This window comes from Coregonus lavaretus, assembly GCF_964263955.1.
Source record: "Coregonus lavaretus genome assembly, chromosome: 2".
Taxonomy (NCBI): domain Eukaryota; kingdom Metazoa; phylum Chordata; class Actinopteri; order Salmoniformes; family Salmonidae; genus Coregonus; species Coregonus lavaretus.
In genome coordinates, this window is record NC_139989.1 from 44817604 (window position 1) to 44843421 (window position 25818).

The 25818-nt window shown below is 44.1% G+C and overlaps 2 protein-coding genes across 3 annotated transcripts; both read left to right on the plus strand.

Annotated features, from left to right (window-relative positions):
* The first annotated feature begins 22 nt into the window (after positions 1 to 22).
* On the plus strand, positions 23 to 8441 carry LOC311105228 (casein kinase I-like). Of its 2 annotated transcripts, none has more exons than XM_084147302.1 (11): positions 23 to 217; positions 2556 to 2646; positions 2878 to 2988; positions 3307 to 3455; positions 3891 to 4119; positions 4320 to 4490; positions 4651 to 4799; positions 5132 to 5321; positions 5737 to 5876; positions 6203 to 6269; positions 6394 to 8441. In XM_084147302.1, exons 2-10 carry the CDS (start codon positions 2571 to 2573, stop codon positions 6233 to 6235), a joined length of 1248 nt encoding a protein of 415 aa, XP_084003428.1. In that variant the 5' UTR covers positions 23 to 217; positions 2556 to 2570; the 3' UTR covers positions 6236 to 6269; positions 6394 to 8441. The 2 variants fall into 2 exon arrangements, with proteins under 2 accessions (XP_084003428.1, XP_084003427.1); XM_084147301.1 differs by lacking the exon at positions 23 to 217 and adding an exon at positions 279 to 350.
* Positions 8442 to 9897: 1456 nt separating this feature from the next.
* LOC311105239 (transmembrane protein 184B-like) lies at positions 9898 to 24766 on the plus strand. The gene is made up of 9 exons (XM_084147322.1): positions 9898 to 10360; positions 12417 to 12653; positions 15407 to 15572; positions 20047 to 20137; positions 20346 to 20421; positions 20515 to 20606; positions 20993 to 21162; positions 21314 to 21508; positions 22339 to 24766. Exons 2-9 carry the CDS (start codon positions 12417 to 12419, stop codon positions 22563 to 22565), a joined length of 1254 nt encoding a protein of 417 aa, XP_084003448.1. The 5' UTR covers positions 9898 to 10360; the 3' UTR covers positions 22566 to 24766.
* Positions 24767 to 25818: the final 1052 nt, after the last annotated feature.

A 25818-nucleotide genomic window follows, 5' to 3' on the forward strand; every position in this document is an offset into this window, starting at 1 on the left:
GTTGCAAGTAACGAGAGGGGGAGACAGAACTCTGATAGAGACCGCCATTCGCTTCTCAGGGACTGTAAACAGGGAGTATAGCCGACGCAAGAGGAAAATTGGGGTATGAGAGCCACCAGAATCCGTTCCCATCCTTCCCTGCCCGGGGCCCAGTCTGACTGACAACCTTCGGATCAGCACCGCCACCGAACCACCTCTCGGATAAACCTAATATCGTGTGAGTAGTGTACTGGGGAACCGAAGAAACCAGGGGGGAAAGGGGACTTGATTCGGCGGAACCGGAGTCTTGTATTCAGGCGTCGCAGAGGGGGAGGGGGCGAATAGAGATGGCTATCACTGGAGAACATTGGGTTGGTACCCCAGTGTAAGGGTGCGGCTAGAATAAAGTAAAAATGTACATACTAGCAGACACTGTCAACTATTTGTGAAACTTCAAGGTATTTATTTAAAATGGTGTGAATGACTGGTACATGTTAGAAGCGGAAAGCGTATTCTCAGGCTACTTACTAGCTAGGCACAACCAATGCTAACATACCACTACTGTATACGGACAGTTGGTATAGTCACAGTAGCAGCCCAGGCAACCTTTTGTTTGAAGTTTACGGTAGATATTATTATTGTAACCAGTTCGACTTTTGAGTGATATCGTAAATGTCACATAACTATTCAACCTAGCTGAGATGCTTCCCCTTTGATTGATTGTTACTAACGCAGCGACAGCTTTCTTAAGGGTGACGTAAGAAGATAGAGTAGAGAAGATGTTTAGATGGGTTTCTGGTACTCAAACGATGCATCCATAAAATGATTTTGTCCATGCAAATGTTACATTTCACGTTGCCATACCTAGCTAATACATTAATGTTGACACTGGGTGAAATAAACTGGCATTATGTAGGCCTAGTTGTATTGTTTTGGGAAAAAGACAGTCTCTTTTCATGTGGTTTTTTGTTAAAACAGAGTTGTAACGCTGTAGATTACAGGCCCACACTGATTAAATTATTTAAGTCAGTGAGTACTCCGTAGTGGTTCATGGGAATAGTAGTAATGGTTGAATATTGCAATACATGGTGCCAGAGTGTATGGTTAAACTGTAGTTACCAGGTCCTGATCCTTTCCTACCAAAATATAAAGCCTGGCTCTGAACTGTGAGTGAACAACTTTGATCTATTGATAACCTCTCACGTGACCCAGTAGGATTAATCAACTGCTAAATAATTTATGTTAGGCCTGAGCCGGGTCTCTGCAGATGAAACCCTCGTGTTGTAAAGAAACCTAATCCATCTACTACCATCACATCTGTATTTCTGTCTATCACCTAGTCAGCTGACACTTCTTCTGACAACATCACAGGCAATGGAAAGAACCTCATACCAATTTTTTTGAATCATTTCCGGAAAGATATTTGGTCCCCCTTGCTAGTCTAAATACACACAACTAGTCCTGCACAATTGATTACTTTTTCCATTCCTGAATTGGTATGCCCATTGCCCACAAATCTGAGGTTGACTGAGAATGCTTCTTCTTGTTCCTCGTTCTGCTCTGTCATGAGCCACTTGCATTTCCAAAGTATTATGTTGAGAGGAAGTAGACCTGTAATCATGGTGATGTAAAGAGGTATAATGTGGTCAGTGTTGTAGGATGGCCTAGGCCTAATTGTAGGAAAACATGACAAGATCATACACATACAATGAAATGCTCTAAAGTAGTAGTTTAGTAATGAGAACTAACAGTCATGCTTCCCATCTGTCTGTACTACATTGTCAACTGAGAGGTGGAAAAAGCTTTACTATAAAGAGCGTTGTGGCGCTCTTCTGTAAATTATGCCTCATATATCCTTCCCCAGGTCTTGCTCTGAAGTTCATTGCGGTCGTTTCTGGGCTTTGACACACATACAGCCCCGCGCAGCATCACCTTTGCAGTGGCTGCAGAATATGGTGTGGTTGAGAGGGCTAAATAAATGATGATCCTGCTCCAGTGTCACGTGCAGTTTGGCTCAGAAGACTCACTTCCTTCCCTCCCTCGTGTCTGCCAATTTCTACTATCCAGGCCCCAGCTGACTCTGGAGAGCTCACCCGGGCCCTTCCAGCCGGATATGTTGTTGCTCTCTCGTCTCTCTTTCGGTCTCATCTTCCATATTTCCCTCTGTATTTCTCCATTTCCCACTTTCTCTGTACCACCTCCCCCCAACAGCTCTACAAATGAAATCGTGTAGCCTATCGCTGGAATCCAGACAGCTATCTGCTAATCAACCTGCTCAAGCTACACACTCACTCAGTTAATTTAGTTGTTTGCAGTTATTGGTCATCCTGTATTGGAAAGTGCAAAGTGACCATTGTAAGACTGCCTACCACTGGTTCAGGAAGAAATGTTCCATTAGTCAGCAAGTTTACCTTCGAATCAAGATCTGGTGAATTATGTTGGATTTGTATAATTTCTGTTTCTCTTCATTTGCAAAGTAGCCTATGCCATGTGTCAAGTTTAAGACTGTATGTTCATGGTTGCCTCGTAACATCTTGGCCTCTTCTCATCAAATGTTTGTTCTTCTGTGTCCATAGAGAACTTTCAACACCATGGAGCTGAGAGTGGGGAACAAGTACCGGCTGGGGCGGAAAATAGGGAGTGGGTCCTTTGGAGACATTTACCTTGGTAAGTGGAAGTGCTCCATCTCCCTCTGTTGGCATTTCTCTTCTTCCTTGTCCTTTTCTCCATTTGCCACTCTGTCTACTGGCCTAGCCCTAGTATCAGCTTTTTTCCTCCTCTTAGCCTCAGACTTTATCTTTCCATTCCCTGGGTGTTCAACCGGAGTATCTTTCAATGTTCATGGTTCACAAGTTGCTCCTGAGTCTAGCCCTGGTGTGTGTGTGTGTGCTTCCTCAGGTGCCAACATTGCCACGGGCGAGGAGGTGGCCATTAAGCTGGAATGTGTGAAGACCAAACACCCACAGCTGCATATCGAGAGCAAGTTCTACAAGATGATGCAGGGAGGAGGTAAGGCGAATGGGGGGGGAAGCGGGTGACTGAGAAGGAACATTAGTGAATTCCTAGTAAATGCCATGTTGACACGTCTGAGTGTATTGTGATCAAAATAAGTAGTGACTGTATCATCAAATGGTCAAATGTACCCAGTTATTGCATTTATTTTATTTCAGAATATCATGTTCACCAAAATAATCATGTGTTGAGCACTGAAACACTCCTTTGCTGACATTTTTGTTTTATGACATTAGCCATAAAGGATGTATGTGCAAGTGATGTAACTATGGTTAGATGTACACTAAAAGCTACTTATTTGTGCCTGCCTGACAGTGGGGATTCCCTCGATAAAGTGGTGCGGGGCAGAGGGAGACTACAACGTCATGGTGATGGAGCTCCTGGGCCCCAGTCTGGAAGACCTCTTCAACTTCTGTTCCCGCAAGTTCAGCCTCAAAACAGTGCTACTGCTGGCAGACCAGATGGTACAGAACAGCCTCTCTCATGCAGCTGCACTCTAAGAACTCTTATGGTGTCATCTTTTGCCCTCAATGTTCATTGTACTGTTTGTCCTCTATACCCTTTACCTCTAGCTCTGTCTGCTGACCTAACTTTGCTTGTGTTGCTGTGTCATCCTTTTCTCTTCTAACGTTGCTGTGTAGTCGTATCACTCTTCTATAGTCTTTGGCTGTCATTAACCTGTGTCCTTTCTCCACTTCCTGTCCTCCTCAATGATCTTCATTTTGCTCGTATTTGTTCTGTTACTTATTGGTGTTTCTGTTTTTACCGTTGCCTGTTGGAGGGGTTAAATTACTGTTAGCTTACAGTAAGGCGTCAAGGCTTTTACAGACCATCCCAGCAGAGCTTTCTGTTGAGTCTCGCATCTCCTTTTCTTCTAAATCCCCCTCTGTCCTCTCCAGATCAGTCGCATCGAGTACATCCACTCCAAGAACTTCATCCATCGTGACGTCAAGCCCGACAACTTCCTTATGGGGCTGGGGAAGAAGGGCAACCTGGTGTACATCATCGACTTTGGCTTGGCCAAGAAGTACAGAGACGCACGCACACACCAGCACATCCCCTACAGGGAGAACAAGAACCTGACGGGCACTGCACGCTACGCATCCATCAACACCCACCTGGGCATCGGTAAGGGACTTTAAATCAACTCCTCCTGTTTGGCTGAATATCTAAATGTCTTTATGAATGTGATTTCATTTTACCCTCCAATGCTCATGCCTAGTGTTGAGATGTAGTGACCCTTGTCCTTAGCTTACATATTTTGATACCCCTCGATCCTGTCAACGTCCTAAATAGCAAATCATTCAAACCTGTCTCCCGTCCTTCAGAGCAGTCTCGGCGTGATGACCTGGAGTCTCTGGGATATGTCCTCATGTACTTCAACCTGGGCTCTCTGCCCTGGCAAGGCCTCAAAGCCGCCACAAAGAGGCAGAAGTACGAACGCATCAGCGAGAAAAAAATGTCCACCCCCATCGAGGTGCTCTGCAAAGGCTACCCCTGTAAGTGACTGCTAGTATCTGTCTGGGCTGTGACAGTTCTATCACTGTGTGTGGACAACTATTTTCCTTCCCCATTGTAACAAACGTTTGCATATACCACAGTCTCTCAATCCTGGGTTTTTGCTCACCCTTCCCTTTTATTGGTATTGCTTGTCTGCAGCCGAGTTCTCCACCTACCTGAATTTCTGCCGGTCGCTGCGCTTTGACGACAAGCCAGACTACTCATACCTTCGGCAGCTCTTCAGGAATCTGTTCCACAGACAAGGCTTCTCCTATGACTACGTATTCGACTGGAACATGCTCAAATTTGTGAGTTTGCCACACCAAAGCTCTTATTCTTTACAAGGAACTAAGTGCTACATTCTGTCTGTATACACCAGGACTCTCCAACCCTGTTCCTGGAGAGCTACCGTCAAGTAGGTTTTCGCTCCAACCCTAATCTTGCACACCTGAATCAGCTAGTTACAACGGGTTGGAGTGAAAATCTATAGTAGGGTAGCTCTCCAGAAACAGGGTTGGAGAGCAGTGGTATACGGTCTCCATAGTGTCCACATAATCAGAATGATTCAGAAAGATTTGGATGTATTTTTCTATGCATATAGAGGTCTGTGTTTGCTGTAACCTGCGTGGTCTCCTCTCAGGGTGCCAGTAGGACAGCAGAGGATGGTGAGAGGAGGGGAGCCGACGAGAGGGACGAACGTATCGTAGGAGGCCCTCTGGGATCTGCTGCACGGGGTCTCCCGCCAGGGCCAAACCCACCAGCCGCCAACAGAGTTAGGAACGGACCAGAGCAGGCCATCTCCAACCCCGCCTCACGGGTGCTGCAGTCTGGTGAGCACACTCCTGTGCTCTTTTAACATGAGCTATAGTTGAATGGAATAGAAACATTTAGGAAATTATCCAAAAGGGACAATTGAGATAGTCACACATTTCAGTTAATTACTATAGCTCCTGCCTTCTGCCAATCAGTGTAATTTATAAATGCCGGATCTCTATGGCAAGACACATCATTAATCCAAGTTTTGTCAAAATTGGTCCAGTGCTGTCTGAGAGATTGCGTGCGACTAATGTACGAACGAACGGAGACACATCCTCAGACCACTCCCCAATTTCATCGTGGGGGACAAAGAAATAGCTTTTGTAGATAAATACTTTTGTAAACACCTTGACAGAAATTACGGTTTGCAAAGTGAACAGTTCTGACTATTTCTAAATGGCCTCCTCCCTCGTATTCTTCCTCTTTAAGGGAACACGTCGCCGCGGGCAATCTCTCGCGCTGAGCGTGAGAGGAAGGTGAGCATGCGGCTCCACCGAGGAGCCCCCGCAAACGTGTCATCCTCTGACTTCACAGCCCGTCATGACCAATCCCGAATTTCCACATCGCAGGTATGCTAACGCTACCCCCATCATACGTCATCACAAACCCTAAAACCCAGGTGCCATGCACCTGAGCCCAACTCCTAACTACTACAACCAACTTTTTGAGGGAGAATATCAACTTGAAAAATGTCCACTCTTCCAGAACAAGATTACATTTCTTGTCAGAAGTTTCAGAGGACTTCCTATTGGTGTTGAGCTTCTATATTATGTAGCATGCAGTGGGTTGATTTTTATTTTATTGTGCCATGGTGGTGGCACCCACTTGATCGCCCTCTCATTTGCACTCCAATTGTCTGAGTCATTTCTTCTCTCACCTCCTTTTCTCTCTGCAGGTCAGCATGCCATTTGAGCACCTGGGGAAGTGAAACCTTCAGCTCCACATGCACTGGATACTGACAGGTGAGGATGTCTCTTTCCCTAAGTTGACACACAGGACATAAGTAAATGTACCTAGTTTGTCAGACAGCTTATTTATTTATCACCTATCTACACATCTGACTAAATACGTAATCTTCCATTGCAGGGCTTCAAGAGAGATTTTTGCCAATTGGACAAATAATTGGATCTTGGAGGAAAGGACAGAGAATCATAAAACTATGAAAGAAAGGATGAGTTGTTCAAGGACTGCAGGAATCTCTCCCCTCCACCCTAACTTTGATGGGATAACCCTGGCCTACAATAGTACAAGGATAAGAGAATGAATAGCATACCCTCCTATCCACTGACCTATTTACCCCATGGTAGCTTGGATCATGCACCCCCCGCCACACACACCTTTGTCCCTCACACACTATGCTCTGTGCGGCTGGCAGAGGTAGAAGACTGATTTGGGCGTCGAAAAAGCTAAGCAGGTGCTCCTTTGCCAAATATAGCCGCGGGCACAAACGCGTTCCAAACCAAGAGAAGGTCAACTCAAAATTTGGGCTTGTGTGGATTTAGCCATTTCTGTTTACACTGCGAAGACCACACCACACAAATGTACCCATGTATGTTTTAACCAGTTCATTTATAGAATAGTAAGGGGCTGTACTCATAGGTATGATTTACTGTGCATATTTTGTGAATAGCTCATTCATTTGGTGTGGGTCCTGTTGAGGCTTGGGCGATTTTAGTTTCTTATTTGATGTTTTATTTCGGAAAGGTACAGCTGAAGAGAAGGAATGGAGAGTGGGATGGAGAGATGGGTAAGTGGTAGATGATGAAGCCATGAGAAGAAAGGAAGAGCAAGTGATTATTAGCTGTAATGGTGTAAAAATAGTGTTGGGTTCTTTTCCCCTACTTCACCTCTTACTGAATTGCTAATCCTCCACTTTAGGCTACTTCAGCCTGCTTTGGAACTGATGTTACCCAAAAGCCAACACCTCATGCAGAGATTGAGGTGAACATGCATTTTCTACCCTTCTCCCACTCTCATTTATTCACCACATCATCCACACTTTTTTTTTTTTTATCCTCCCTTTTCGCCCACTTTGATATCCTTTTGATTTGTGTTTTTTGGTCATAATATTGGGTAGGTTGGTAAGGTCAAAGTAACCACGCTTATTTTAAGAGACAGTGCAACACTCTTAAGACATGGGAGAATCACAAGCTTGAAGTGGAATGGATTTTTTTTAAACTTCACTGTAGATCTTTTTTTATTTCTGTCTAATGCCAAAATGTGGTTGGTTGTTTTTGAGGTGTAATGTAGAAAAATACATACTAAATGCATAAATTGCGGCTGGGGATCAGAATTTTAGAAAATATTAAGTGCTAAATTGGGAGGGGTTTTAGCAATTTTTACATCGCCAACTGGGTCATATAACTAGGCTTTGTGTGTGTCAACAGAAGTGTAGGTCTGGTGCATGGACTCTCAGAATTACATAGGTCCCCTGTTAAGATCACAGGGCTGCTCGGGACAAACTGCAGGCTATACATTTATCATGCCTCATTATTTGAGATTGTCTGTTGTCTCTCACTGTTATTTATTTTTCTTAAACTCCATTTTGTTTCTCTTGTGTATGAGGAAACTCTTAAAGTGCAATACTTAGATTTTCCTCTTTTTGTCCAGTTTATCTTATTCCCAGCAGTTTGTTCATAGCCTGTTGAGACTTTGTCACTACACTGTCTCCCCATCACTCCACTCCAAGCCTTTCCAGGAGAAGCTGACCATGTTCTCCACCAAGGACCTGATATAGGGCTGACTACTTTTCCTTTTAAAACAAAAGTACACTTGAAAAGGGGGATGCTGATAGTGGGTTGTCATCGGTGCCTTCTGTTGCAAAATAGAGGTCACTGGATGTCATTTACCAGCACCCTTGATGTCATTGATGATAACTGGGACTTGGATGCAGTCGCAGTGATGTCACAGATTCTGGTAATGACCTGTGTTTGTGTCGTGTCCCTTTGGCAGGCCAGTGTGACCCAGTGGCAATGTAACTCAACAGGGAGGGCTAGTGCTGGTCAGGTTATGGGGAGTATATACTTTATGTATTGTGTACTGATATATTGTACAGTTCTTTAACACACTTTAACTTTATTTACAACAGTATTTGTGTATATTTTATGACGTAATAAAATACAACATACAATTTTTTTCCTAACATTCTTTAGTTATTTTTTTGTTGTTGAAATGGCTCTAATATTCTACTTCAGTTCTATGCACTTTTTTGTGTACTGTTTATTTTTTGTAGCTGTACACTGCATTTGGGAAATGACAAACATTTGTTGTTGTATCTTAAAGAGGAACTTTTTTTTATTTTAATTTTATTTTTTAACCTTTTATTTAACCAGGTAAGCCAGTTGAGAACAAGTTCTCATTTACAACTGCGACCTGGCCAAGATAAAGCAAAGCAGTGCGATAAAAACAACACAGAGTTACATATGGGGTAAAACAAAACAAAGTCAAAAGGAAATAGAAAATAGATATACAGTGTGTGCAAATGTAACAAGTTATGGAGGTAAGGCAAATAGGCCATAGTGCAAAATAATTACAATTAGTATTAACACTGGAATGATAGATGTGCAAGAGATGATGTGCAAAAAGAGATACTGGGGTGCAAATGAGCAAAATAAATAACAATATGGGATGAGGTAGTTGGGTGGGCTAATTCCAGATGGGCTGTGTACAGGTGCAGTGATCGGTAAGGTGCTCTGACAACTGATGCTTAAAGTTAGTGAGGGAGATAAGTCTCCAGCTTCAGAGAATTTTGCAGGTCGTTCCAGTCATTGGCAGCAGAGAACTGGAAGGAATGGCGGCCAAAGGAGGTGTTGGCTTTGGGGATGACCAGTGAGATATTTGAAGGGACTTTGGAGGAGTGACTGGGTCTGAACAATACTTTTTTTCAAAATTCAAATTATATTGTCAATACATTAATGAGAAACATCTCAGTACATATTTTTCAATCTGTAAACATACAATAAAGTAAAAGTCACTACACTTGAATACATTAAGATGTCAGGAATAATATACATTTTACATTCCATTTGCAGATACAGATTTAAAAGGATCAGGGGTTACATTTGTTTAAAATTATGTAAGGAAATATTGTTCTTGTCAATTACTAATTGTAGAGATTTTAATAAATATTCAATTGAAATTCTTCTGGAACGCATATATGACTGAAATTGAATGGAAGAAAGCTTGGTTGCCCCTTTATTTGTATGTCAAATAAAGTGAAAGAAATTCACTTTAAAATATTGCACAAAAGATACCCTTCTAAATCACATTTATTTGTCACATGCTACCCTAATATTGTGTGACAAAAGGGAAACTATTATGCAAATGTTTTATGAGTGTGACTGAAGTTTTTTTGGAGCAAGCTAAGTAATTGCATTTTTTATTTCATTAATAAAACTTATGTATTTACAATGAAATATGTAATATATTATTCGAATGAAAACAAAGCTACTGAATGAATTAACTTCATTATACTACCTGGTAAATTCTTCATGCACAAACACATTTCTGAAATCTGGGTTTGTCCAACAATGCAAGACTAGCTGGATACGAGTTACATCATCATGGGAAAGTGGCTCAAGACAATGAACTACTGCGCCTGCGTGAAAGCAGGAACAGTGGAGGAGTTCCGCTATCCTGCTACTGTAAAATCCTAGCGTAGTGAATCGCTGGGAGAGGTACAGGGAAATAACGGAGCCGAATTCACGAGCGTTCCCGGATAGTGTTATTTTGAAATTATAGTGACTGAATACAGTTTATCTACATGAGATGGACTATTAGTACAGACAAAAGTTTTTATTTGCCTCGGCTTTGAAGAGTTTGCGAGCAGCTACCTAACTAGCTATGCTAACGTTAGCTAGCGAGCTAGATAAAACTGTAAACATGGTTTAAATTGGTCGCTCACTTGACGTTATATTGCAGTAATTAAAATGTAGTATGAATTATTATTTTATCAATGTGTGCCTGCCGTAGCTAATAACGTATATGATACATTTATGCTTGGATTCAAACAGCCGCAGTGTGTGCACACATCAAACAACTGCAGCAAAGGCAGGTAAGCCACCGCTCGCGCTGTGTTTTTGTGTTCGGAATGGGATGGATAGAAACAGTGTTTCCAAACGAACGACGAATGTAGGTTTCGCTTGCTGACATAGCTGTAAATTCAGCTCCTGTTTTCACTTTGTTGTACAATGACCATTGTCATAATGAAATCATCCATAAAGAGGTTTTTGGTAGCCTTTTTTTCTCATATGAAAATGGGCAGCTGCTATTGTTTTAATGTTTTTTCATGTAGTCTTTGCATGGAAATTATTTTGTTATTCATTTATTCTCACTACAACACACTAGATTATCCTTAGTATGTTAAGCCCTTGGTATACCTGGAGAGGAAAACTGCAGAAATGTGGCGCTTGTCTCATTTTGGTATCAATGTCAAAAAGCCTATGTTGGATGACTGATAGGATTTAGGTCAAAGTACAATAGATGTTATGAAATGCACCCTCAGGTTCAGTCAGCATGAATTGATGGAGTGTCTCTATGAATTCTCTGGTCATTGAACCAAACGAAATGCACCAGACATGGCTCGCAATTTGAACTGAACAGCAGTATACCTCATCAAAATAACATGTTTGCTGTTTTTTAGAAGCCATCAATATTGACCAATACTTTCATTCTTTACTACTGTCTCAAACCTTTCCCCTTTTCTTGAATAATAAAGCATTTGTTTCATGGGAAAATCACATTATAAACCTAATAGGCATTCATTCTCTAGGCCTATAGAGAATAGACCTACATATTGCTGATATTCAACCTCAATAGTCATCAGTCAATAGTCTATGTTTATCATGAACCAATAGTTTCTTGAGAAACCCTACTTGAGGGAAACGAGTGTGACACTCAAATGTAACTGTCTCCTCAAAGGTAAAGCATACAGCAGGCTTTGTCAAGCAGCGTGAGTCACCCATGGCCACGGCCTGCCTATATTTAGCCATGCGTATGAATTGAATCCTCTTTTTAAAACAGTTTTATTCTGAATGATTAGGTTATTGCCATCATTGGACTCCAGACTGATGCATCTAGTGATCACATTACCTAGTGAGCATCACTAATGCCTGGATTGAGTACAAGGGTGTGGAGAATCTTCCGTCCTTCTTTCTAATGTTCACTTAGTCTACAGTTTTCAATTAGAAAAATGCTGTCTGGCTACTCTGCAAGAAGTCAGTATTACAGACCTAATGAGCAATATGTGTCAGTCACCTTACTGACTTTTAGAATTAATAATGTGCTGCTGACGGCTAAAAACCCAAACCAACCTCATACATGTTTGAATGTTCACCATTTTTCTTTCTTTCAATTAATTCCTCTCATATTAGCTATCATTTACATTTTAGTCATTTAGCAGACGCTCTTATCCAGAGCGACTTACAGGAGCAATTAGGGTTAAGTGCCTTACTCAAGGGCACATCGACAGATTTTTCACCTATTTGGCTCGGGGATTAGAACCAGCGACCTTTCGTTTACTAGCACAACGCTCTTAACCACTAAGCTACCTGCCGCCCCATATGTCCCACTGGCAATGATAAACCCAGTCTGTCCTTCAGTCTGCTCCATAGAGATTTATTTGTGTGTATTTGTGGCTCTCCTACACTCTACCTTGCTCTCCTCAAACCAGGAGGAGAGGAGAAGGAGAATTTGGGTCAGTGGGCCCTCAGCCCATGTCACGCTAATTCGCTCTGTCTGACTGATTCACTCTGTCCTTGTGTTCTCTCTCAACTTCCATCCCCCTCTCCGTCACTCAGCTCCTTCTGATTCCCCTCATTCTCTCTCCTCTCTATATCTGATTTTCTCTGTCCACTAGGATGTTAGTTTCAGCTTTAATTGTTCAATTGAATAAAGTAGTAGGTTTTTATTGGTATGCCCGAGACAACCATCCATGTGTGATGTGTTCGATAACCTTGAAAGAAACTAGGGTTTTGGTCCCTTGGAAGGCACACTGTTCCTTAATGGAGCTCCACCTTTTCTACATATTTAGCTACTTTTGTTAATGTGATTGTGAATATCCGGAAAACCCGAAGCCCACCATATCCCCCTGTTGTCTCCCTCCTCTCCAGATGATGGAGGAGCTGTGGCGACGTGGCATGCCCCTGTCAGATCGAATGGAAAATGACTCCCCAGCAGATATGGCCCCAGGGTCCCCGACCACAGCGGCCCCGTCAGGCTCCAATGCCTCCTGGGTGCCAGAGGCCCCCCTGGTGACCCCTGAGGAACCCTACTTCCTCATGACCTCCACTGCCCAGACCGTGTCAGGGTTCTTTGTCTGGACAGCCCTGTTAATAACCTGCCACCAGGTAAGGGGCTAGTGAACTCTTTCTCACACACACACACTCCTATCTATATTTTTCTGTATGCTACATCTAACATATGCTTCAACTGTGTGTACTCTAATCATATATTAGTGTGGTCTCCCTGCTGCATAAGATGGATGCCTAGTGCCTATAGTAGTTTTCTCAGTATGCACAAATCAAATTGCAGATAGAAGCTGCAGAAGCATATCAAGGCATCCCTTCAGATTCCTCACGCCTGCCAAGTCCAGGTTGGTTATGCACTCTGGAACACAGCCAGCGTGGAACACCTCAGGCTGTTCAGCCATGATGAAGTAGTTGTGGCAGGTCTTCAAAGATCTTCAAATATGTAGTCATGTTGTCTACAGACCAATATAACCTGCTGTAGGTTCAGAGCTACTGAAAGGCCCAGGTTAATGATTCCTCTCAATTGAGAGCAGGGCTGTTGCCTAGCAACAAAGCTGGGTACAGTGCTCTCTGTGTGCAAGCACCCTACTGTTTGTTATTTTACCAAAGGTGTGTGTGCCCAGGCCAGGAAAGGTGATAGGTGTAGCATTGTGTAAGTGGGAACCTGGGACAGGGGGACAGATGAAGTTGACAAAAGGTACTGATGACAGAGCCTGCTCGTCAAAATGGAAAAACGCAACACAGATCCACTCATCACACAAACACACGCACACACGATGTTGACTGCTCTCCCCAGGATGTGGGCAGGACCACAAAGTCACAGTCACAGAGCCCTGGTGAAAACACATTGATTTCATGAGACACTTGATTCAGCTAGCCCATTTTTAGCTAGCTCACGTTGACAGAGCTGTGGTCCCTCTCAGGGAGAAGGAGGCTGTTGAATATTCAAACACAATTACCCTCCTTTCACTCCATTGTCTTTTTAACTGTCACGTTTATAGTTTTTAAATTGTTCTCCTACAATGAAGTACATGACCCCATCCCCTCCTCTCTTCTCCAGACCATCTCCGGTGACCTTCTCCCCTACCTCACCTCGCTGATCAACTCATCCTTGACCGCTGGCCATGTCCCTTCCGTCTTCAAGAGAGCGAGAGTTGCACCCCTTCTCAAAAAACCAACACTCGATCCCACTGATGTCAACAACTACAGACCAGTATCCCTTCTTTCTTTTCTTTCCAAAACTATTGAGCGTGCCGTCTTTAGCCAACTCTCTTGCTATCTCTCTCAGAATGACCTTCTTGATCCAAACCAGTCAGGTTTCAGGACTGGTCATTCAACTGAGACTGCTCTTCTCTGTGTCACGGAGGCTCTCCGCACTGCTAAAGCTAACTCTCTCTCCTCTGCTCTTGTCCTTCTAGACCTGTCTGCTGCCTTTGATACAGTGAACCATCAGATCCTCCTCTCCACCCTCTCCGAGCTGGGCATCTCCGGCGCGGCTCACTCCTGGATTGCGTCCTACCTGACCGGTCGCTCCTACCAAGTGGCGTGGCGAGAAGCTGTCTCCGCACCACGTGCTCTCACCACTGGTGTCCCCCAGGGCTCAGTTCTAGGCCCTCTCCTTTTCTCCCTATACACCAAGTCACTTGGCTCTGTCATATCCTCACATGGCCTCTCCTATCATTGCTACACAACTAATCTTCTCCTTTCCCCCTTCTGATAACCAGGTGGCGAATCGCATCTCTGCATGTCTGGCCGACATATCAGTATGGATGACGGATCACCACCTCAAGCTGAACCCTGGCAAGACGGAGCTGCTCTTCCTCCCGGGGAAGGACTGCCCGTTCCATGATCTCGCCATCACGGTTGACAACTCCGTTGTGTCCTCCTCCCAGAGTGCGAAGAGCCTTGGCGTGATCCTGGACAACACCCTGTCGTTCTCCGCTAACATCAAGGCGGTGACCCGATCCTGCAGGTTCATGCTCTACAACATTCGGAGAGTACGACCCTGCCTTACACAGGAAGCGGCACAGGTCCTAATCCAGGCACTTGTCATCTCCCGTCTGGATTACTGCAACTCGCTGTTGGCTGGGCTCCCTGCCTGTGCCATTAAACCCCTACAACTCATCCAGAATGCCGCAGCCCGTCTGGTGTTCAACCTTCCCAAGTTCTCTCACGTCACCCCCCTCCTCCGCACACTCCACTGGCTTCCAGTTGAAGCTCGCATCCGTTACAAGACCATGGTGCTTGCCTATGGAGCAGTGAGGGGAACGGCACCTCCGTACCTTCAGGCTCTGATCAGTCCCTACACCCAGGCGAGGGCATTGCGTTCATCCACCTCTGGCCTGCTGGCTCCCCTTCCTCTGCGGAAGCATAGTTCCCGCTCAGCCCAGTCAAAGCTGTTCGCTGCTCTGGCACCCCAATGGTGGAACAAGCTCCCTCACGACGCCAGGACAGCGGAGTCACTCACCACCTTCCGGAGACATTTGAAACCCCACCTCTTTAAGGAACACCTGGGATAGGATAAAGTAATCCTTCTACCCCCCCCCCCCCCCCCCCCCCCAAAAAAAACAAAAAAAAAAAAACTATAATTGTAAAGTGGTTATCCCACTGGCTATAGGGTGAATGCACCAATTTGTAGTCGCTCTGGATAAGAGCGTCTGCTAAATGACGTAAATGTGCCCTTGAGCAAGGCACTTAACCCTAATTGCTCCTGTAAGTCGCTCTGGATAAGAGCGTCTGCTAAATGACTAAAATGTAAAATGTAAAAATGTACATTATAATCTAGCCAGGTCCTTTAGGAGCTTTGAGATTAAATGTGTCTTTCTCCCCATCTGCATTTCTCCCTTTGACAGATCTACATGCACCTGCGCTACTACAGCTCTCCCAATGAGCAGAGGCACATAGTTCGCATCCTCTTCATCGTTCCCATCTACGCCTTCGACTCGTGGCTCAGCCTCCTCTTCTTCACTAACGAAGAGTACTACGTCTACTTTGACACCGTCCGCGACTGCTACGAAGGTGAGAGCCTAACCCTATCCTTCCCACCCTGTCAATGGTGTATGAGGATATAGACAGATATGACATGTATTACTATTACCTGTTAAAATAGTGTTTTTTAAATGTATTGGCATGACTAGAGTGCCTTGAGAAACATAAAATACATACAAGTACATTTGTTTTAGAGAGAAGAGATACTGTGGTTATATACACTATAACAGTATACACACTATATACAGTGTTGGTCCCAGAATATCCCAGAAATGTTCCATATGTACAAAAACGGTATTTCTCTTAAATTTTGTGCACAAATTTGTTTACATCCCTGTTAGTGAGCATTTCTCCTTTGCCAAGATAATCCATCCACCTGACAGGTGTGGCATATCAAGAAGCTGATTAAACAGCATGATCAATACACTGGTGCGCCTTTTGCTGGGGACAAAAGGCCACTCTAAAATGTCACACAACACAATGCCACAGATGTCTCAAGTTTTGAGGGAGCTTGCAATTGGCATGGTGACTGGAGGAATGTCCACCACAGCTGTTGCCAGAGAGTTTAATGTTAATTTTTCTACCATAAGCCGTCGCCAATGTCGTTTTAGAGAATTTAGCAGTACGTCCAACTGGCCTCACAACTGCAGACCACGTGTATGGCGTCGTGTGGGCGAGCGGTTTGCTGATGTGAACAGAGTGCCCCATTGTGGCGGTGGGGTTATGGTAAGGGCAGGCATAAGCTATGGACAACAAACCCAATTGCATTTTAAGAATGGCAATTTTAATGCACAGAGACACCGTGACGAGATCCTGAGGCCCATTTTTTAAAGGTATCTGTAACCAACAGATGCATATCTGTATTCCCAGTCATGTGAAATCCATAGATTAGGGCCTAATTTATTTATTTAAATTGACTGATTTCCTTATATGAACTGTAACTCAGTAAAATCATTGAAATTGTTGCATGTTGTGTTTTATTTTTGTTCAGTATACATTTAAATAGAGCTGTGATAGACATGGTTTGTGTTCTGTTGCTCATTCTGCTGGTCTATGGTTTGATGTTGCAATGGAAAAAAGTATTTGCACTAAGCACATGTGCATTCCGTTGTTTGCAGTACACTGTTAAGGCCAAAACCTTTCTGCTGTGCTACTACATGTTCTGTATTTTTTAAAGCAATATCACACACGTGTGTCTGTGTGTCTTCAACTTGCAGCGGGCAGACAAGTTTGCTATCAGTCAGAATGCGCGTCAGCGTTTCATATTTTTCCCTACCCTCGCCCCGCTTGTTAGATATTATGCACGTTGATAGTTTGATACCAAACGCCCTTGCCATTTGATTTATCATGGTAGGAGGCAGCAGCAGTCTGAATGATCAGACTGAAACAGAGAAGTGAAAGTGATCAGGTGAAATTATGAAGCGAGTGGACAGAGAAATACAGCTTCACTCTATCCAATCAGAGCAACAGGATCAACATACAGCCCACCCTTTTCTTTACAGACAGGCAAACTGGCCAGTTGAGTTATTTAGACCACGTAGCACCTCACTTGACTGACATGAGAAAGATGCGTGCTGGCACTCAAATTTATTAATTTATTAGATCATGGATAATTAAAAAAAATACTCTGATCAAATCGTATCCATAAAATGTCCCATATCCGTTATGATACTAGTTTTGTCTGACTACTCGGCACACCTCTAGCAGGCAGACACTGGAAGAAGTTTCTGATTGACAGAGGAGGGCTTTTCGTTTTTTTGTGGGACTGAAAATAAAATGCCAGGAATGTAAAATAACATTATTAACCGGTTCCCATGCTTTTAAAATAACGTTTCTGTTCCGGAGAAGTATAGATCACTTTCGTTCCCGGTTCTGATTCTATTCCTTGAAAAATGTCCTTCTTTTCCGGTTTTCAGTTCTGTTCCCTGAACCGATTCCAACCCCTGGTCCGTAGAAACGAGTGTGTGGGAATCTGTTCTGTCCCCAGTGACAGATGGCCTTTGCGGTCTCTCTGCCTTTACGATAGTGGCCATATTTGTTCTCTTGTTGTTTCCAAGGCCTGCTGGGATTGCTGGGGTGGGGAAGCCTGTTCCCTAGCAACAGTATGCAAACGACTGAAGCCTTGAGAAGAGCTTTAGAAACCACTCACTTATGAACAGATAAATCGTCTGGCTGTTCTGTACCAGCCGGCTGTATCTCAACAGAAGTAACAACAACAGAAAATTGGCATCAGCATTTTGTTACAGTGGTTACATAATACAGACACCCCTGTAAAAGTAGGTGGTGTGCGCCTTGGTTACCGGTCTCTGTCATCAAATTATGCCTGACAAACTCTATTGTAGGTACAATGTACAACCCTATGTATGTTTGGGGGGAAAGGGGGACCTCCGTTTAGAAGTGCTCAGTGCGAAGGTGTGCTCAATGCATGAACGAGTGCTTTGCGCTGCACACTTTGTCTACCCTGTGTCAAAGAGTGTTGTGTGAGTCTACGGTGCGTGAGAGAATGCTGTGTGTGTGTGTGTGTGCTGGGAGCGCAGGGATTGACGGCAGGGGAGCTGACAGCTCGGCCAGGCTGCACACAGTGGGCTCTCCCTGCCCAGCACATGGCACACCGCACGGGCAGCAGCTGTGGCCCCAGGGCTCCACACTGCTAAATATAGAGAGGGCCCCAGTGCTGTCATACAGTTACACACTCTCTCTCTCTCACACATACACACACACACACACACACACACACACACACACACACAGAAAAGTACATACACACTAATGCACACTGATGTTGTGTATTTATACATGCATGCTTGCACACATTCGAACAGCAGAACAGGAGAAAGAGAAGCAAAGCTTCAGGGTTGAATCGTCCTGTAGTTGCTTCACCACCCTCAAATTAGCATGGACTGAACACCTGGGACAGCAGCTGAAACCACATTCCTCCCAGTCAATGACACCAATAACAGTGTTCAGAGCCAAAGGAGAGACAGAGAGAAGTCCTGCAGCCTCTTCTGCCCCGACGAACTGGAAGTGATTCAGTCTGACTGGAGAGGATAGTCTCTGTCAACTCTCCGTCTGTCCCGGGGAGTCGGGACCCACCACTGTGCTCTGTTCATTTGAAACGATTTATTTAATTTCCAAAGCAATTGAAATCTCTATTAACCATTCAAATCTCTTAGCTCTGTGAAATAATTTATGCTTATGAATGGATTCAAATAAACAGGCTATTATTAGATTATACCAGTACTGTACATTTGTTGTTAAATAGGATGGTAACTGTGTTTTGGACTAAACATTCAGCTGGATCAATATCAATATATGGGAATCTCTCGAATACACGTTGTCACACACAGACACAGTGGGGGAGAGTAGCTTTGTGTGTGCACACGGGGGGACAGAGCGATGTTGATCCAAGCTAGAATGGAGGGCGGTTTAGCCGGAGGCCATTGGGGACAATGACTCAGTCTCCCATCTCGTTTTGCTTTCTGCACTGGCCCATGCTCTGACACCGCACATAAAATCAAATCAAATTTTATTGGCCACATGCGCCGAATACAACAGGTGCAGACATTACAGTGAAATGATTACTTACAGCCCTTAACCAACAGTGCATTTATTTTTAATAAAGTAAAATAAAACAACAACAAAAAAGTTTGAGTAAAATAAAATAACAGTAGGGAGGCTATATATACAGGGGGGTACCGGTGCAGAGTCAATGTGCGGGGGCACCGGCTAGTTGAGGTAGTTGAAGTAATATGTACATGTGGGTAGAGTTAAAGTGACTATGCATAAATAATTAACAGAGTAGCAGCAGCGTAAAAAGATGGGGTGGGGGTGGGGGTGGGGTGGGGGGCAGTGCAAATAGTCTGGGTAGCCATGATTAGCTGTTCAGGAGTCTTATGGCTTGGGGGTAGAAGCTGTTGAGAAGTCTTTTGGACCTAGACTTGGCACTCCGGTACCGCTTGCCGTGCGGTAGCAGAGAAAACAGTCTATGACTAGGGTGGCTGGAGTCTGACAATTTTGAGGGCCTTCCTCTGACACCGCCTGGTATAGAGGTCCTGGGTGGCAGGAAGCTTGGCCCCATTGATGTACTGGGCCGTACGCACTACCCTCTGTAGTGCCTTGCGGTCGGAGGCCAAGCAGTTGCCATACCAGGCGGTGACGCAACCAGTCAGGATGCTCTCGATGGTGCAGCTGTAGAATTTTTTGAGGATCTGAGGACCCATGCCAAATCTTTTCAGTCTCCTGAGGGGGAATAGGCTTTGTCGTGCCCTCTTCACGACTGTCTTGGTGTGTTTGGACCATGATAGTTTGTTGGTGATGTGGACACCAAGGAACTTGAAGCTCTCAACCTGTTCCACTACAGCCCTGTCGATGAGAATGGGGGCGTGCTCAGTCCTCTTTTTTTTCCTGTAGTCCACAATCATCTCCTTGCATAGTGGCAACTACCCCCATATTCTCTCAACTCTCGGACACTGCTTACATGTGTTTGTGTGTGTTTCCTCTGCAGCATTTGTGATCTACAACTTCCTCAGCCTGTGTTATGAGTACCTTGGAGGGGAGAGTGCCATCATGGCTGAGATCAGAGGAAAGCCCATTGAGTGAGTCTCTCTATTATCACTCTTTGTCCTCTTATAATAAATAAATAAAAGACAATTAATGTATAATCCAAGAATTTCATTCAAACATCCCACAACTGCAGAATAGTAATGTGTATCAATACTTTATTGTATGGTTTGAACCTCTTTTCATACCATTTGGATCTTGAGGAGACAGACTACCAAATGCTTGTGTCTTGGCTGTCTACAGGTCCAGCTGTGTGTATGGCACCTGTTGTCTCTGGGGCAGGACTTACTCCATTGGGTTCCTCCGATTCTGCAAACAGGTATTGTGAAAGCTTTCTTCTCACACGTTATTTGTGAGCAACCCTTACATATGAGCACAGAGTTGTTACAGCATTACAATCTCTCGCTCTCAGGCCACTCTACAGTTCTGTGTGGTGAAGCCTCTGATGGCCATGATCACTGTCATCCTGCAGGCCTTTGGGAAGTACAGAGATGGAGACTTCAAGTACGTAGGGCTATGGGACACTGTCACTCATTCTACTCTATATTATATCAGAGTATATGCTTAACCTCTGTTGACCTCAAAGTTAATTGGTTCAAAAGCCACAGAGGATTAATGTTTGTCTATAATATCTACTACTGTTCTGTATGGACAGTTGAAATGTTATTTGTTTGTTCTCACAGATGTTTTTTTACATTTACACTAGTCTGGCTGTAAATCTGTTTTCACCGAAATGTCGGTGTTGTAGTTATCAAGCATCTCAGACTAGGAATTATATTACTTAATCTCTAAGACAAGACTGTGCTAAGACATCCCTATGTGTTGACACTGTTCTGATCACTGGCTGTGCCTCTCTCTCTCTCTCGCTTTCTTCCCCTCTTCCCCCCCAGTGTGGCCAGTGGGTACCTGTATGTGACCATCATCTATAACTTCTCTGTCAGCCTGTCTCTCTACGCCCTCTTCCTCTTCTACTTCGCCACCCGCGACCTGCTGGTCCCCTACAACCCCATGCTCAAGTTCTTCATGGTCAAGTCTGTCATCTTCCTCTCATTCTGGCAGGGTAAGGAGACCTCTCTCGATCGACACACACACAATGTATCATAGATAATGCTGCATCCAAGTGTGCTGACCCTCTCTCCCAGATAATACACACAATGTGATTTGACAGTACTCTGATCCTCCTTCCTGTCTTTCTCTCTCCGGGGGATAAGGTATGCTGCTGGCCATCCTGGAGAAGTGTGGAGCCATCCCTAAAATCAACTCTCCCGAAGTGTCAGTGGGGGAGGGCACGGTCGCCGCCAGCTACCAGAACTTTATCATCTGCATTGAGATGTTCTTTGCCGCTGTGGCCCTGCGCCACGCCTTTACCTACAAGGTCTACATGGACAAGAGGCTGGATTCCTACGGTAAGAATGCAGAGATAGAGGGACTATCCATGCAGATTAGAGATAAAACTGGAATGTTTTAAGTAAAAATAAATCAAGTCATCACTAGCAAATTTGTGTGTATTCCTTACTAAACGACACATGCAGTTGCTTATGTTTCTGGAACTGTGTTCAGTGAGGATTCAGGACACTCTGGTTGTCCATGGTTTCTCTTCAAGTTCATTTCAGTGACTTTGTTCCACTGACCTGCTCTCTCTCTCTACATTGTTCTGGTTTTTTACTCTATTTTTATTTAGTTGAATCCCTTTTATCTTCCATCTCTTCCTTATTCTCCTGTTTTGTTCTCTCCCCTTCTCCTTTTTGATTGTTCAATATTCATCCTTGTATATTTTCTGATGTCCCTCTGTATCTTTATCCCTCTCTCTTTGTGCTGCACTATAAGGGTCATTTCCTATTTATGGACAGTACGGTAGGTCTACTACTTTCAGGTTGACTCCATTTCTGTGATGTGCTCATATTTTGTTCTATTATTTTTAACTGTTTCTGAGATATAGAGTTTAATTTTGTACAAACAATTTATTTTGAGCATCCTCAGTGCTGTCATATGTGTATTGCCATTATTGTACAGTATGTGCTGCTTTTATCAATGTATTATTTTGTGGTGTGTATGAGTTCTCCCCCTGCAATGCATTAGGAGCTCCACTGCCTGTTGCTGTCTTTTTGGTTCAGTAGCTTTGTGATCCTCCATTTTGTTTACTCATGGCATTCAGGTTGCTCACTGTATGGTTCCACTCTTCCTTCCATTATCCCTCATCCTCCCTCTTCCATCTATTTCCATCCTCTCCCGGCAGGTCGCTGCGCCCCAATGAAGAGCATCTCCAGCAGTCTGAAGGAGACCATGAACCCCGGTGACATGGTGCAGGACGCCATCCACAACTTCTCCCCGGCCTACCAGCAGTACACACAGCAGTCCACCCTAGAGCAGCGCGGGGGTGCGCCTGTGTCCCGCAGCCACAGCAACCTCAGCACCCGCGACAACGAGAAGACTCTGCTGCTCAGCTCCGACGATGAGTTCTGAGCCGCCCTACACACCGACCGGTGGTACTACTGAAGGGGTGGAGAGGGGAGGGGCTTTATGGACTCTACTATAGTGCCGTACCAAATCGACAGGCTTGAGTCCTTTGGCTGATCCACTTCATTGCATACATGAACATAGTACTCATATACTCAGTCTATATTGACAATACAAGCAACCTACTACATAGAGGTCCATTGCCACATACCACTGCCAATATGGATCAATACAGATACACACACACGTGCATGTACCATTCCCAAGTCTCTTCAGGCTGTGTGTTAACACTACAAAGGCCTACCACACAGAGAAACACTCACCAACGTGCGTGCCATTGACATGAGTGCCATTGAAATATTGTCAATCATACAGCGTCCTCCATTTTGATTTAATTGGACATGATTTCTCATCCCTTCTCACCCTCCTGCCAGCTCTGCCTCTTGCTGAAATGTTGCCAAATAGAGGGAGATCCCGCTTGGTCAGCAGGACCCTCTCTAACTAAAGGTTTAGATTTCAGAGTGACTTGGATAAGACACTCTAAGGGACCCCTAAATCACTGAGTTGTATATTTTGATGTTTATTGACCTGATGGTATATTTCTCATTTTAAACTAATCTATTATGAAGGGAGGTTATTATTATATTATGTGTGTTTGCGTATGAGTGTGTTGGCATGAACAGGAAGGTACAGTGAGGATAATATATTTTTTTGGGGGGGGGGTCATTCGGGGTGTCTCCCGGAATGTTATTGTTGTTGTCATATTGAGGGAACAGCTGTTGACAGAGGTTTGGTGTGTAAAGAGGACCGGGCTTCTCAGCAAAACTGGACCCGGCCGCAGCAGACAGGATTAGAATCCCGTAATTGGGGCATAATGTGCGGCACAGATCAGGCATGTTTTTACCGTCACGTTGGTCTAGCGGTCATATCGCGCCGAACTGCGCATGTGCATGCCGTCAAATCAAAGGCACGAAAATGAAAACGTGTCAGTTTGTTACTTTCACGAGGTTGGAGTAATAACATGTTCAACTACTTAAGACATTGTCTCGAATCTAGGTTGTGTCTTTAGATTGAGAAAATAAACTACTAAGGAAAAATTTCACTGTTCTCATTGACGTCTCAAACCTCAGCCTGGTCTGTTTCGCAGGCGTTCCTGGAAGTCTTGCAATGTTGCACCTCTGGGTTTAGAAACTCTGTGGTGACGTTGTCAAGGGTATCGGTAAATGTAATGTATCGTGAACAAGCAATTCTTCCCCCTGGTGGCAGGAGGCAGAGCGATTTCCAACCCAGCCACTGGGAGGAGCCTGTTGAGCAGAAATACATTTCCTTTGAATACATAGGCAAGGCTTGGCTATCTTCAGCATTAATATACCTCAGTTATGCCTGAATATACCTGCTTTCTTCATCATGGCTGTTTTCTTGCCTTGTTAGGGTTGCTATGTTTTTGCTCAGTGTCACTAGCCTCCTCGTTGCTTTTCCCTTTGAGAGGTATTTTTGCCGAAGACAACACACATAAACAGACAATTTTGAAACGTTTTACTCATGAAACCCCATCTCACTGCACTGTCAATTCCAAAGCTGTAGTTTTATTAAAGAAGTAAATAGGAACACTACCCATATTTTAATACCTGAGTGAAGTGTATTTTCTACAGCAGGGGGTTCTTAAACTTTTTCATCTCGAAACCCAAATTAGAAATGTACCGTCCTCCCGTGACTCAAATCTTCCTCCAACGACCCAAATTTAGAAGAAATAGTGTGTTATTATAGCTGTATTCTCACAACTAGCGACCCACCTATCACATGCCCAGGGCCCACTTCGGGTTAAAGAACCCTGGTCTACAGTAACGGGAGAGTCCAATAAATATATTTCATAGGTTTGAATGTTGAGTATAGGCTACTCAACTGATTGTTTTAATGATGCGCCCTATGCTGTGTCTTTTGATTCAAATGAATATATTATTCCTGAAAAGACAGGATATTGTATATAAAGTTGAACTAGATAATGGAATATGTTTATTGATGCGTATAACAATGATACAACTCAGAATGCTTAGTTTTGTACCGTCTTTGTTCCATATTCCTTATATTATTGTGTTTCATATTTTTGTGTTCATTTGTATATTGGTATTATGCTTTATAGATTCTGATGCTATTTTTTTGCCTTTGTGGTGTTCAAACAACCGCAAAATAAAAAACAGACAAAATAACATGTCTCCTCCCCTTCATCTACACTGATTGAAGCTGATTTAACAAATTATATCAATAAGGGATCATAGATGTCTCCTGGATTCACCTGGCCAGTGTATGTCATGGAAAGAGCAAGTATTTCTATTGTTTTGTACACTCCGTGTAGAGGTCCTGGATGGCAGGGAGCTCAGCCCCAGTGCATCCGAACCCCCCTCTGTAGCACCATGTGATCGAGGGCAGTGTTCAATCAATCAATCAATCTATTTTATTTTATATAGCCCTTCTTACATCAGCTAATATCTCGAAGTGCTGTACAGAAACCCAGCCTAAAACCCCAAACAGCTAGTAATGCAGGTGTAGAAGCACGGTGGCTAGGAAAAACTCCCTAGAAAGGCGAAAACCTAGGAAGAAACCTAGAGAGGAACCAGGCTATGAGGGGTGGCCAGTCCTCTTCTGGCTGTGCCGGGTGGAGATTATAACAGAACCATGCCAAGATGTTCAAAAATGTTCATAAGTGACAAGCATGGTCAAATAATAATCAGGAATAAATCTCAGTTGGCTTTTCATAGCCGATCATTAAGAGTTGAAAACAGCAGGTCTGGGACAGGTAGGGGTTTCGTAGCCGCAGGCAGAACAGTTGAAACTGGAATAGCAGCAAGGCCAGGCGGACTGGGGACAGCAAGGTGTCATCATGCCCGGTAGTCCTGACGTATGGTCCTAGGGCTCAGGTTCTCAGAGAGAAAGAGAGAACGAGAGAATTAGAGAGAGCATACTTAAATTCACACAGGACACTGGATAAGACAGGAGAAGTACTCCAGGTATAACCAACTAACCCCAGCCCCCCGACACATAAACTACTGCAGCATAAATACTGGAGGCTGAGACAGGAGCGGTCCGGAGACACTGTGGCCCCATCCGAAGAAACCCCCGGACAGGGCCAAACAGGAAGGATATAACCCCACCCACTCCGCCAAAGCACAGCCCCCGCACCACTAGAGGGATATCCCCAACCACCAACTTACAATCCTGAGACAAGGCCGAGTATAGCCCACAGAGGTCTCCACCACAGCAC

Excerpts from the sequence above, each read along its gene's own strand:
- LOC311105228 (XM_084147301.1), top strand. The coding sequence starts at position 327 with ATGGCTATCACTGGAGAACATTGG. Across the intron at positions 351-2,555 it reads CTATCACTGGAGAACATTGG|AGAACTTTCAACACCATGGA; the intron begins GTTGGTACCCCA and ends CTGTGTCCATAG. Across the intron at positions 3,456-3,890 it reads TACTGCTGGCAGACCAGATG|ATCAGTCGCATCGAGTACAT; the intron begins GTACAGAACAGC and ends TGTCCTCTCCAG.
- LOC311105239 (XM_084147322.1), top strand. The coding sequence starts at position 12,417 with ATGATGGAGGAGCTGTGGCGACGTGGCATGCCCCTGTCAGATCGAATG. Across the intron at positions 20,138-20,345 it reads ATCAGAGGAAAGCCCATTGA|GTCCAGCTGTGTGTATGGCA; the intron begins GTGAGTCTCTCT and ends GGCTGTCTACAG. Across the intron at positions 20,607-20,992 it reads TACAGAGATGGAGACTTCAA|TGTGGCCAGTGGGTACCTGT; the intron begins GTACGTAGGGCT and ends CTTCCCCCCCAG.